This window comes from Schistocerca nitens, chromosome 2 (genome assembly GCF_023898315.1).
Source record: "Schistocerca nitens isolate TAMUIC-IGC-003100 chromosome 2, iqSchNite1.1, whole genome shotgun sequence".
NCBI lineage: Eukaryota > Metazoa > Arthropoda > Insecta > Orthoptera > Acrididae > Schistocerca > Schistocerca nitens.
This window is the reverse complement of record NC_064615.1, coordinates 731,774,914-731,787,225: the sequence shown is the minus strand read 5'-3', so window position 1 is coordinate 731,787,225 and position 12,312 is coordinate 731,774,914. Positions and strand designations below refer to the sequence as shown.

General features: G+C 44.9%; 1 protein-coding gene across 1 annotated transcript in view; it reads left to right on the top strand.

Annotated features, from left to right (window-relative positions):
- Nucleotides 1-12,312, top strand: part of LOC126234589 (outer dynein arm-docking complex subunit 4-like) — a 74,849-nt gene that overhangs the window by 40,392 nt on the left and 22,145 nt on the right. The window contains exon 3 of the mRNA XM_049943303.1: nucleotides 1,736-1,868. Within this exon, the coding sequence (XP_049799260.1) occupies nucleotides 1,736-1,868 (133 nt within the window). The remainder of the gene's footprint in view (nucleotides 1-1,735; nucleotides 1,869-12,312) is intronic.

The following is a 12,312-nucleotide window of genomic DNA, read 5'->3' as shown; positions in this document are numbered from 1 at the left end:
GTCGCTGGTATCGACCTTGATATGTTGGAATGTGCATGGCAAGAGTTTGACTATCGTACTGACGTTGGCCACGTCAGATATGGTGTCAATGCTGAGTACCTTTAGTGCGAGTTCAAAACTTGTAGAGATGTTTTTTTCCATTGATATGCGTCAATTTCCTGTGGTCTTGTAGTTTCTGCACTGACGTGTTCTGGAACCCCGGAGGTACTTATGTACACTACTGGCCTTTAAAATTGCTACATCAAGAAGAAATGCAGATGATAAACGGGTATTCACTGGACAAATATATTATACTAGAACTGACATGTGATTACATTTTCACGCAATTTGGGTGCATAGATCCTGAGAAATCAGTACCCAGAACAACCACCTCTGGCCGTAATAACGGCCTTTAAAAGCCTGGGCATTGAGTCAAACTGAGCTTGGATGGCGTGTACAGGTACAGCTAGCTGCCCATGCAGCTTCAACACGATACCACAGTTCATCAACAGTAGTGACTGGCGTATTGTGACGAGCCAGTTGCTCGGCCACCATTGACGAGACCTTTTCAATTAGTGAGAGATCTGGAGAATGTGCTGGCCAGGGCAGCAGTCGAACATTTTCTGTATCCAGAATGGCCCTACAGGACCTGCAACATGCGGTCGTGCATTATCCTGCTGAAATGTAGGATTTCGCAGGGATCGTATGAAGGGTAGAGCCACCGGTCGTAACACATCTGAAATGTAACGTCCACTGTTCAAAGTGTCGTCACTGCGAACAAGAGGGGACCGAGACGTGTAACCAATGGCACCCCACACCCTCACGCCGGGTGATACGCCAGTATGGCGATGACGAATACACACTTCCAATGTGCGTTCACCGCGATGTCGTCAAACACGGTTGCGACCATCATCATGTTGTAAACAGAACCTGGATTCATCTGAAAAAATGACGTTTTGCCATTCGTGCACCCAGGTTCGTCGTTGAGTACACCATCGTAGTCGCTCCTGTCTGTGATGCAGCGTCAAGGGTAACCGCAGCCATGGTCTCCGAGCTGATAGTCCATGCTGCTACGAACGTCGTCGAACTGTTCGTGCAGATGGTTGTTGTCTTGCAAACGTCCCCATCTGTTGACTCAGGGATCGAGACGTGGCTGCACGATCCGTTACAGCCATGCGGATAAGATGCCTGTCATCTCGACTGCTAGTGATACGAGGCCGTTGGGATCCAGCACGGCGTTCCGTATTACCCTCCTGAACCCACCGATTCTATATTCTGCTAACAGTCATTGGGTCTCGACCAACGCGGGCAGCAATGTCGCGATACGATAAACCGCAATCGCTATAGGCTACAATCCGACCTTTATCAAAGTCGGAAACGTGATGGTACGCATTTCTCCTCCTTACACGAGCACCACAACAACGTTTCACCAGGTAACGCCGGTCAGCTGCTGTTTGTGTATGAGAAATCGGTTGGAAACTTTCCTCATGTCAGCACGTTGTAGGTGTCGCCACAGGCGCGAACCTTGTGTGAATGCCCTGAAAAGCTAACCATTTGCATATCGCAGCATCTTCTTCCTGTCGGTTAAATTTCGCGTCTGTAGCACGTCATCTTCTTGGTGTAGCAATTTTAATGGCCAATAGTGTAACCCTGTACAAGGTGAGGGAACATTGTGCTCTGATTTTGTGTGTCACAAGAAATGCAGAGACGAGGAGTGCGCGGCGGTGTGTGAGGCGTCGGTGTCTGGTGCCTGCAGGCGCTGGAGCTGAACCCGCGCGACAAGAACGCGCTGGTGTGCCGCAGCAAGTGCCACCTGCTGATGGGCGAGCCGCAGCTGGCGTTGCACGACGCCGAGGCTGCGCTGCGCATCGACAAGAACTTCGTCAAGGGTAACCACGCGACCTGTCTGCTGACCGCTCTGTTCTGCGAGGGGCAGTCGATAAGTTGTAATTGTCACCTCGAAAAAATAAAATTACGTAATTCGTGGTTTTCTTTTTTTACGGGTAAATTTCAGCAGCCCTCGTACACTGAAATCTCTGCGGCACAGTACCGTAGCGCACCATCAGAGCACCCATAAAAAGTGGAGTGTCGTGCGGTTATTTGATTGTCACATTTGAAGTAACATTGCAACAAACCAGTGCTGAGTTGGTGGAAGCGTATAGCAACAATGCACAATAAAATCACACAGTCAGTAGCGCAGACGCTTCCAGTGTGGTCAACGAGTCTTTAGTGGCGTAGAATGAGGTGACAGGGTCCCGGCGGAGGTTCGAGTCCTCCCTCGGGCATGGGTGTGTGTGTTTGTTCTTAGGATAATTTAGGTTAAGTAGTGTGTAAGCTTAGGGACTGAAGAGCTTAGAGGTTAAGTCCCATAAGATTCCACACCCATCTGAACATTTTGAACTGACAGACCAACTCTTGGACAAGAAACGGGAAATGATAGAGAAGTGGAGGCCGAGATATCAAAGACCACCGTAGCATACTCGGAGCGATAGTGGAACACTCGAAAAATCAGTAATGCATGAGTTTCCGACGTTGTCCATATTTGCGACATGACAGAGGTCCCGTTTACTGGGTTCACAGATTACTCATGTCCGTTCGGAAAACCTGCCGAAAAGAAGTAGCAGTGCAATTCTTGCGGCTCTGTCGGGCCTATCTGGATTACTTGTTTAGCTGCCTAATCACCGCGTACGAGTGCTGAGTGTATCATCATGACCCTGAGACAAAAAAGCGAAGCAGCCAGTGGAAGCAAGTCGACTCACATCCGCCGAAACTGACGAAGATCCAACCATCATCGGGAAAGGTGATGCTGAGACTTTTGTAGACTGTCCTAGTGTGATGGTGACATATTGCTCGTAAGAAACGAGCTATTAGAGAAACATGCTACCGAAGTTTTCTGTCGCGGTTAGGGAAGAATGTCTAGACGAAGAGTCACAGAAAGCTATCTAAAGGGCTGTTTTGATCCACTATAACGTTCCTGACAGTCTGTTACAAGACGCAGTCATATATGCTGCTTCTCTGGACAATCAAATTTTGCCTCACACTCCCTTCATTCTCCTGGCCTTGTATCCAGTGACTTCGTCCTCTTCTTTAGCATGAGGAAACCAGTGCATGGGAGGCATTTCCAGAATGACGACAAGGTGAGTTTCGACGTGTAACATTCCCTCCACAGCCAAAATGCAGGCTTCTGCAAGAATGGTCTGCGTCAGGTCATCCATCCTTTCCAAAAAAACTGCACCGTTCAAAGGTGAATATGTAGAGAAGAACTGACATCACATCAAATTACAAGGTCACAGCTTGAGTTTTTCGAGGCGACAATTAAAACTTTGCGACTGGCTCTCGTGATGACTTGTGCTGACTATCTGAGTATCCCAGACGTCATCCTCTCATACGTAGTGGCAACAGCTCCTTTTCCACTGCACATTCTTACCATTTCCACGACCACTTTCCAACGCTGCGATTCCTTTGATTTTTTATTTCGCACGTCTAGTATTGTAGCACCAAACTGAGGAGTAAATCTTCATGGTCGTCCAACGAATGGAGTAATAATAGACAAAATAAAATTACACGAGTCCTACGCGGACGACAGGCTGCGAGTAGGTATTAGCATAACCAACAATTTTTTTCCAGGATCTCTTCGACAGAATGAGATTGAGAGTTTAGCCTTGAAAATGCGAGGACAACCGCTAACATTGTTTAAATTCTTATGGTGCTTACTGGAAACAAACGTAGCAAAATACTCCATGCTTTCCTGCACAGGAGTCAAGGAGGTGCGATCCAAAGGCAGATTGGCTTTCTGCCTAGTACTAACTAAGTGAAAGCTGTTAATTCTCAGGAATTAGCTCATGTTGTTAATAACAAACGACACTAAAGAAAATATATATTGAGAGGCCAATATCAAAATGCCCAGGTTCCTGAACGAGGATCGGCAGTTTCGCGAGCTAACATCACATATTCCTGTAACTGCCCGTTTCTAAGCCAAAAAAAGCCCTTGCATATGGGAAGAGTTACCCCAGATTACAATGTCGTATGTCATAGGCGAAATGAAAATAAGCAAAGTAGATTAATTTTCGTGTTGCACTGCTTCGTATTGTAGGTACTGTTCTGTTCTATATAAATAAAAATGTAAATATTCGTTTATTCAAAATCGTATATCTCCGAAAGTTCTTCACCAATTGCTTTCAAATTTTTACAAAACGTTGCGTTCCAAAGCCATCTTGTTTTTGTATGCCTAATTTTAATATATGTAATATATAAATAAACTTGTAATTAATAAAGGGTAAAGGTTATTACCAAAAATCTCCAAAAGTTCTTGCCCAAGCTACTTCAAGTTTTTATACAATACCCTAACGAACATTCAAACCGACATAGGCTATATATCTTTAAGCTATATGATATATAAATATGCATGTAATGTGTAAAGGGGAAATACTGTTACCAAAAATGTCAGCAGATACTCGACCGATTTACTTCAAATTTTTACCTGATACTGTAATAAACGTTTGGATACATATATAGTGAAAGTTTCTGAACAAACAGGAAAGTTGTATTTGTGGTTTATCGGCTTATGACTAGAATACTACCTCAGAATCTGAATTTATGACAACAATAAAGAGGCTCAGTGTCAGAGAGAGCGGTGAAGAAGAGGGGGATGCAGGGGTTGGAGGAAACGGATATAGAAATGGGAAAGGAGGAGATGGATAGAGAGGGGGGGTAGCAGGAGATGGATAGATGGGGGAGAAGAAGATGGACAGAGAAATGGGGGAGGAAGTAATGGTCAGAGAGAGAGGGCAGAAGGAGATGGAGAGTGAGGGGGCAGGAGAACGTAGAGAAAGGGGGAAGGAGGTGATGGACAGAGAGAGCGGGAGGGGGGGGGACAGAAGGAGATGGAGAGGGAGGGCGAGGAGAAGATGAAAGGAGAAAAAAGGAGGACGTGCTGGACAGAGAGAGGCGAAAGAGGAAGAGGTGGACAAAGACGGGGAGAGGAGGACAAGGACAGAGAGAGGAGGGATAAGGCGATGGGGACGTATATCCAATTACCAAACATATTAGAAACATGTCCTTTCTCTTTTCTTGCTTTTCCATTTAACCAGACTGAGCCACTGCAACGCGCGGCCGGCTACAACTAGTGCCATATATAGCAGCATTCAATTTTTGAACAAGATCCACAACGCAGGCTTTCCATGTCATCTGCCATCTATCTGAACACACAGTAATTTGAACTGTTCAGACTCACTAATCACATGCCCATCCTCTGCTGTCAAAATGTCAGTTTTATTTGAATTGTGTGTTAGAAACTAAAAACGGAGTCTCACTGTGATTTAGCATCAATTTACTTTTTGCAAGCCATGAACTTATGTCTTGAACTGCAGCGTTTCATACATTGACTATATTGCACTCTACATGCTTCATTATCAGCCTCACTTCTGTGTAGAGTGACTTTTTGCCGTATGTTCTTGAACTATGAGGGGTAGTGCTCTCTTAGCAGAGTCCTGACCATAGTCCGTCACCAAACACCGAGCGAGAAGTCTCAGTAGTCAGTAGGCTGGACGGACGACGGTCCAAATCCGCGTCTGGCCATCCAGATTTAGGTTTTCCGTGATTTCCCTAAATCCCTCCAGGCAAATGCTGAGATGCATCCTGTAGAAGGTCAGGGCCGATTTCCTTCCCCATCATTTAAGAAACAGTTCGAGTTTGTGCCCCGTATCGAATGACCCCGTTTTCGACTGGACGTAAAACCTAATCTTCCTTCTTTCCTTCGATACCAAAATAAGTGATCCATTTCATAGATATTCATGGGATCTTCTGAAATAGTACAAGTTCCTCGTCGTAGAGTGTCCAGACTCTCATGGAAGACACAGAAACTGAAATTGAGGAGAGTCAATAGATGGAATGAAATACGTTTTCAAATTTTTCTTCACAAAGAAGATTCCGGAAGCATTGTCCTGCTTAGCTCTCACATCTTTACAAAGATGAGTGATGTAGTTATATGTACCATTGACATTCAGAAACAGGTAAAATCGCTAAAATTATACGAAGCTCTAGGGCTCGATGGAATCCCTATCAGATTCTACGAAGAATTTCTGACTCGGTTAGCCTATCTTTTAACCATAATATAACGTAGATTCTTCGACCAAGTATTGTGCCCAGTAGCTGGAAGAACGCACAGGTCACATCCATCCACAAGAAGGCTAACAGAAGTAATCCACAAAACTACTGTTGAATGTCTTTGATATCCATCTCTTGCAGAATATTGAATTCAAAGATAATGAGGCATCTCGAACAGAACGACCTCCTACAATCAGGATGGACTCCGAAAACATTGGTCGTTCGAAACCCAATTCGTCCTTTTCTCACGTGGCACCCTGAGGGCCATGGATCGAGACTGTATGGTAGATGCAGTACTCCTTGACTTCCGAAACGCAGGTGACAACAGCAGCATTTATTAACGGAAGTAGAATCACATCGGGGATCAAACGAAGACTATGACTAGATTTAAGATTTCTCGGCAGGGAAGATGCAGCAAGTTGTTTTGGAAAGTCATCAAAAGATGTAGAAGTAACTTCACTAATCCTCGAGGAAACTGTGTTGTGACCCTTGCTGTCCGTGTCCTGGAACTCGTGGTGTCGTGAAAAGGAGAGGATCAACACGAAAATTTCGCTGAACATTGGGTGTCTGAACGGTAATCTGTATTAAAAAGGCGTGCATGCATTTCCACGGACGTGTTCGAGACGGCAAGGAGCGTTACCTGCCGCTGTAACTCACAGACGTAAAGCAGATTTGTCTGCTGACGAAACTCGAACGCACCGAGTGTAAGGTCTCGTTCCGTAGTCTGCCGTCGGAGAGTTCTGCATTGTTGGCTCGGGCTTTCGAAACTGTAGATGAGAACGGGTAAATTTCCCATAGAACAACGTGACCCGGTGCAGAAACACGTTCTTTTCCTGAGTGCTGAACAAATCTATCCGTTTGTGCCGAAGGAGCGGCCGCCTGCCGACGTGCACACTTGGACCGTTCTCGTTGCTATCTCTGGCACCAGAGTTGCATCGAAAGTTCTTAATAATGAGGCAAGTGTGATTTGGCGCAATGCCACTAAATGTATATCGGAAGAAGCTAAGATCTCATTACAGTGTGTACTTCAAAAGGTTTCAGGAACCACTAACTATTCCAGTCGCATAATAAAGAGTATAAAGGAGAGCGAAAACACAGCTACAAGTACTTCCCAAGACTTCAGCACCTCCAGAAAGACGTATAAGAAGGAGAAGATAATTTTATAATTAGGTAATAATTTGGTAATCAGGCATGTGAAATATCACTTTCATGTCACACATGTTCTTCGTTTTATATTGCCAGCATCATAGTAAGCGACATTATCTGTTACGCTACAGTTTTTTCTCGTTTTTTGTTATAGAGGATTTTCTTCTGACAATGTGTAATCAGACTTGTTCTACTTTGGCTGATTATGTTTTATGCCAGTATTTCTTTTTCTGTACTCTAATAAGAAATTATTGACTTTCAATGTCAACATTTGTGGAAGTATAGTCGCATTTACATAACATGTTAACACGATCGTTTGTGGACTCGCTATGTGTAGCTTACAAGTTACGCTAGGTGTGCTTTTATGTGTGTACCTTACATCTGTCGAATTGCGCTGCCCTTACCACTCCGTGGCCGTTCCCACACCACTGCTCTTGTCCCCTCCACTATACACAGGAGAACCCCCACAACACCTCTCTTGTCCCCCCCCCCCCTTCTGCGCCGTCCGCACAGGTAAGCGCAGTTACCTTGTGCGTACTCAACAGTGTGTAAGACATCCTCAACTCGTGATATAAAGTCAGGTAAAAAGTGGTTATTGTCACTGTCTCTACATCATGCGGTCCGGAGTTTGATTTCCCGTCCAGTCGAATATTTTCTCTGCCAGAGGACTGGGTGTTCGTGTTGTCCAGATCATTTCATATCACCTTAAACGATGCGCAAACAACCGAAGTGGCGTCGGGAAGAACGACTTGCACCAGGCGACTAAACAACATCAGATGGGTTCTTCCGGTCATTGATACCAAACCATCATTTCATTTCAGCATTGAGGTCTTGATAAAACACTTCAGGATGGGAAAACAAATATTTTGATGATATGTCATAAAGAACATCAAGAAAAGTCGGGGACACCCTCTGTTATTAGCATCGCTGGAATTAGAGGCTGCGAAGTCATGTTGACGCCAGCATTCACAAAGATTGAGGTAATATCTGTTCTCGATATAGAGAAAGTAACTTAGCTGACGAGTAGAAGGAAGAACGTAAGAAAAATGCTGGAGACGTTCCTGTCACATGTGCACAAAGCTCATATTATCTGCAGACCAAACTATAATTACTAGGATTCGACCTGCAGCTACCAGTTACACGTATAGCCCAAACTACAAGCAATGGAATGGTGTTCTTTATCTTCCCCATATATCAAAATGTTCGTTTCTTGAAAGTCAGGATCAAGACAATATTGATCACCTTTTTCAATTGCAGCGGCATTCTTCGTGAGGAATATTTACCTAAAGATTAAACAGTCAGCTCCGATTTCTAATAACCAATTTAAGAAAAGATTCCTGTTCCGCATTCTTAATGTTCGTTCGGTTACACAGAATTGGGGAGGAGGGGAGGGGGCAAATCCGGTGCATCAGAAAGCCCACTCTCGGACTGCGATCCATGTGTGTAGTTTCTTGGCTAAGCATCACATAACTCCTCTTCAACATCCACCGTACTACATGGATTGCTGCAGTCGCAGGTTCGAATCCTGCCTCGGGCTCGGATGTGTATGATGTCCTTAGGTTGGTTAGGTTTAAGTAGTTCTAAGTTCTAGGGGACTGATCACTTTAGATGTTAAGTCCCACAGTGCTTAGAGCCATTTGAACTACACGGATTCGGGGCCAGCAGATTTATTTTTATTTGCCCGCTTAAGGGATTCCTGAAAGCAGGCAGTCTGCGGGTATACCGATCATACAGAATGGTAGTAGTAGGAGGAGGAGGAGGTGTTAGTGTTTAACATCCCTTCGACAACGAGGCCGGAGCATAAGCTTGTGTTTGGGAAGAATGGGGAAGGAAATCGGCCATGCCCTTTGTCAAAGGAACCATCCCGGCATTTGTGTGAAGCGATTCAGGGAAATCACGCAAAACCTAAATCTCGATGGCCGGACGCGAGTTTGAACCATCGTCCTCCCGAATGCGAGTCCAGTGTACTAACCACCACAGAATGGTGACGCAAATCGTTCGATTTCCAAAGACATCTTCGCTGACGGTTTCCATCAGCTGTATAATCTTCGCTAGCAGTCCATTTTGGCCAACAGAGATTACTTTGAAGGTGAGTGCATTTATTTTGCTTGTATCCTTCATGTTTCTTATTTTAAGATATAATGCAGCAATGTTTTTCTTTGCAACATTTACAAATGTAGCGCACACATTGCAGTATCAACATAATTTTCGTGTTGCAGACCATTCCTGTAACCTAGTCGACGTGGCAGTATCCAGCAGTTTTGTATGAACGGCAGGTACTGGTGGGTCCTGGTGCCACGTGAAATACAATGACCGCAATTCGTTATCTGTTACACAACAGAAAGATTATCTTGCTACGTAACACCCTTTGGTACTGATCGGTCAAATGTATTTAGGCGTAGATCTTCTGAGGCAGAGTAGTGTGGCATGTCAATCATGGACTTGACTGACACAGTCATAACGTTCCAACAAATACTGACAAGTATCGACCGTCCCTCCCTATCACTCCCAATATGCTGTTTCTTATATGCTACGTAATAATCTTAAACACATTAACTGGCAAAGAAGAATGTCTGTTACTCGTTCTTTGCACCTGAAGCCTAAATTCACTTCCAGAAACGAATAAGTTATTGTTATCTACAAGGTAAAAATCATTGATCTAGAAAATGAGGAAAAGTGATTAAAACATAAGCAATTTATTGTTAACATTTCGTGATTACAGCTTAGCTTTATTTGACTCTACTGCAGAGTGGTGGTCCCCGTTGAGTATCACAGTTTGTACACTTGTTGGAATTTTCTTCAAAATTTAGATAACTATCTATCCACAATCTTCTCCTATAGTAAAAAAATAATTACTTTCATCTATTTCTTCTCCTTCACAGGTACACGTCAACAGGATATGAATTGCACACCTGCATGTCACTTATAGTAACAAGCAACATTTTTAAAAAAGCTGCATGCAGTCAAAGGTAATTAACGCTTTTGTAACGCCTAAATTCTAAAATGGAACGTATTTAAGATAAAATATAAAGTTGCACTTGGATTACGAGTTATGTTAAAAGGAAATATTTCAAAATACATAAAAATATTTTCCTTTCAATTAGATGCTCGCATTAATATCTATACATCAACATGGCTAACAAACTTCGATAATTTCTTCGCAACTGTTTCCCAACTCCAATTTGAATCGAAAAGATTCATCCTATTTCTCAAGACTGTAAGGCCAGGTTCTCCTTCAAATGAGCAAAAAATAGGCAAAGCTTGAAATAATTGTTTTTGGACAGTGAAAAGACATACAAAGGATCTTTTTGGGGATTACGATTTATCATACTCTGAACTTTATTTTAGATTTTCAACACACACAAAAAAAAAATGCCGCTCGCAATTATACACTCCTGGAAATGGAAAAAAGAACACATTGACACCGGTGTGTCAGACCCACCATACTTGCTCCGGACACTGCGAGAGGGCTGTACAAGCAATGATCACACGCACAGCACAGCGGACACACCAGGAACCGCGGTGTTGGCCGTCGAATGGCGCTAGCTGCGCAGCATTTGTGCACCGCCGCCGTCAGTGTCAGCCAGTTTGCCGTGGCATACGGAGCTCCATCGCAGTCTTTAACACTGGTAGCATGCCGCGACAGCGTGGACGTGAACCGTATGTGCAGTTGACGGACTTTGAGCGAGGGCGTATAGTGGGCATGCGGGAGGCCGGGTGGACGTACCGCCGAATTGCTCAACACGTGGGGCGTGAGGTCTCCACAGTACATCGATGTTGTCGCCAGTGGTCGGCGGAAGGTGCACGTGCCCGTCGACCTGGGACCGGACCGCAGCGACGCACGGATGCACGCCAAGACCGTAGGATCCTACGCAGTGCCGTAGGGGACCGCACCGCCACTTCCCAGCAAATTAGGGACACTGTTGCTCCTGGGGTATCGGCGAGGACCATTCGCAACAGTCTCCATGAAGCTGGGCTACGGTCCCGCACACCGTTAGGCCGTCTTCCGCTCACGCCCCAACATCGTGCAGCCCGCCTCCAGTGGTGTCGCGACAGGCGTGAATGGAGGGACGAATGGAGACGTGTCGTCTTCAGCGATGAGAGTCGCTTCTGCCTTGGTGCCAATGATGGTCGTATGCGTGTTTGGCGCCGTGCAGGTGAGCGCCACAATCAGGACTGCATACGACCGAGGCACACAGGGCCAACACCCGGCATCATGGTACACCACTGGTGATCGTCGAAGGGACACTGAATAGTGCACGGTACATCCAAACCGTCATCGAACCCATCGTTCTACCATTCCTAGACCGGCAAGGGAACTTGCTGTTCCAACAGGACAATGCACGTCCGCATGTATCCCGTGCCACCCAACGTGCTCTAGAAGGTGTAAGTCAACTACCCTGGCCAGCAAGATCTCCGGATCTGTCCCCCATTGAGCATGTTTGGGACTGGATGAAGCGTCGTCTCACGCGGTCTGCACGTCCAGCACGAACGCTGGTCCAACTGAGGCGCCAGGTGGAAATGGCATGGCAAGCCGTTCCACAGGACTACATCCAGCATCTCTACGATCGTCTCCATGGGAGAATAGCAGCCTGCATTGCTGCGAAAGGTGGATATACACTGTACTAGTGCCGACATTGTGCATGCTCTGTTGCCTGTGTCTATGTGCCTGTGGTTCTGTCAGTGTGATCATGTGATGTATCTGACCCCAGGAATGTGTCAATAAAGTTTCCCCTTCCTGGGACAATGAATTCACGGTGTTCTTATTTCAATTTCCAGGAGTGTAGTTTTATCAAGGATCCGTGAGTTTGAAATATGCAGAGTGCATGCAATGTAGCCCCTCAGGAGTTTTCTCAAATCAAAAATGGATAACATCAGTCGATACTACATTAAATTTATGGGAACTAATACCTAACCACAATGTAATAACCTTAAATTTAACGATACGGTTCTAACATGAACTTTTAATTTTGGGGTTTTTCACTCTTTGTGGCTTTAGAAAACTTTTATATGTACTGTTAGTTCAATTTGCACAAAAACTACGTATTATTACATATATTTGATCTCGCTAAACACAAATCT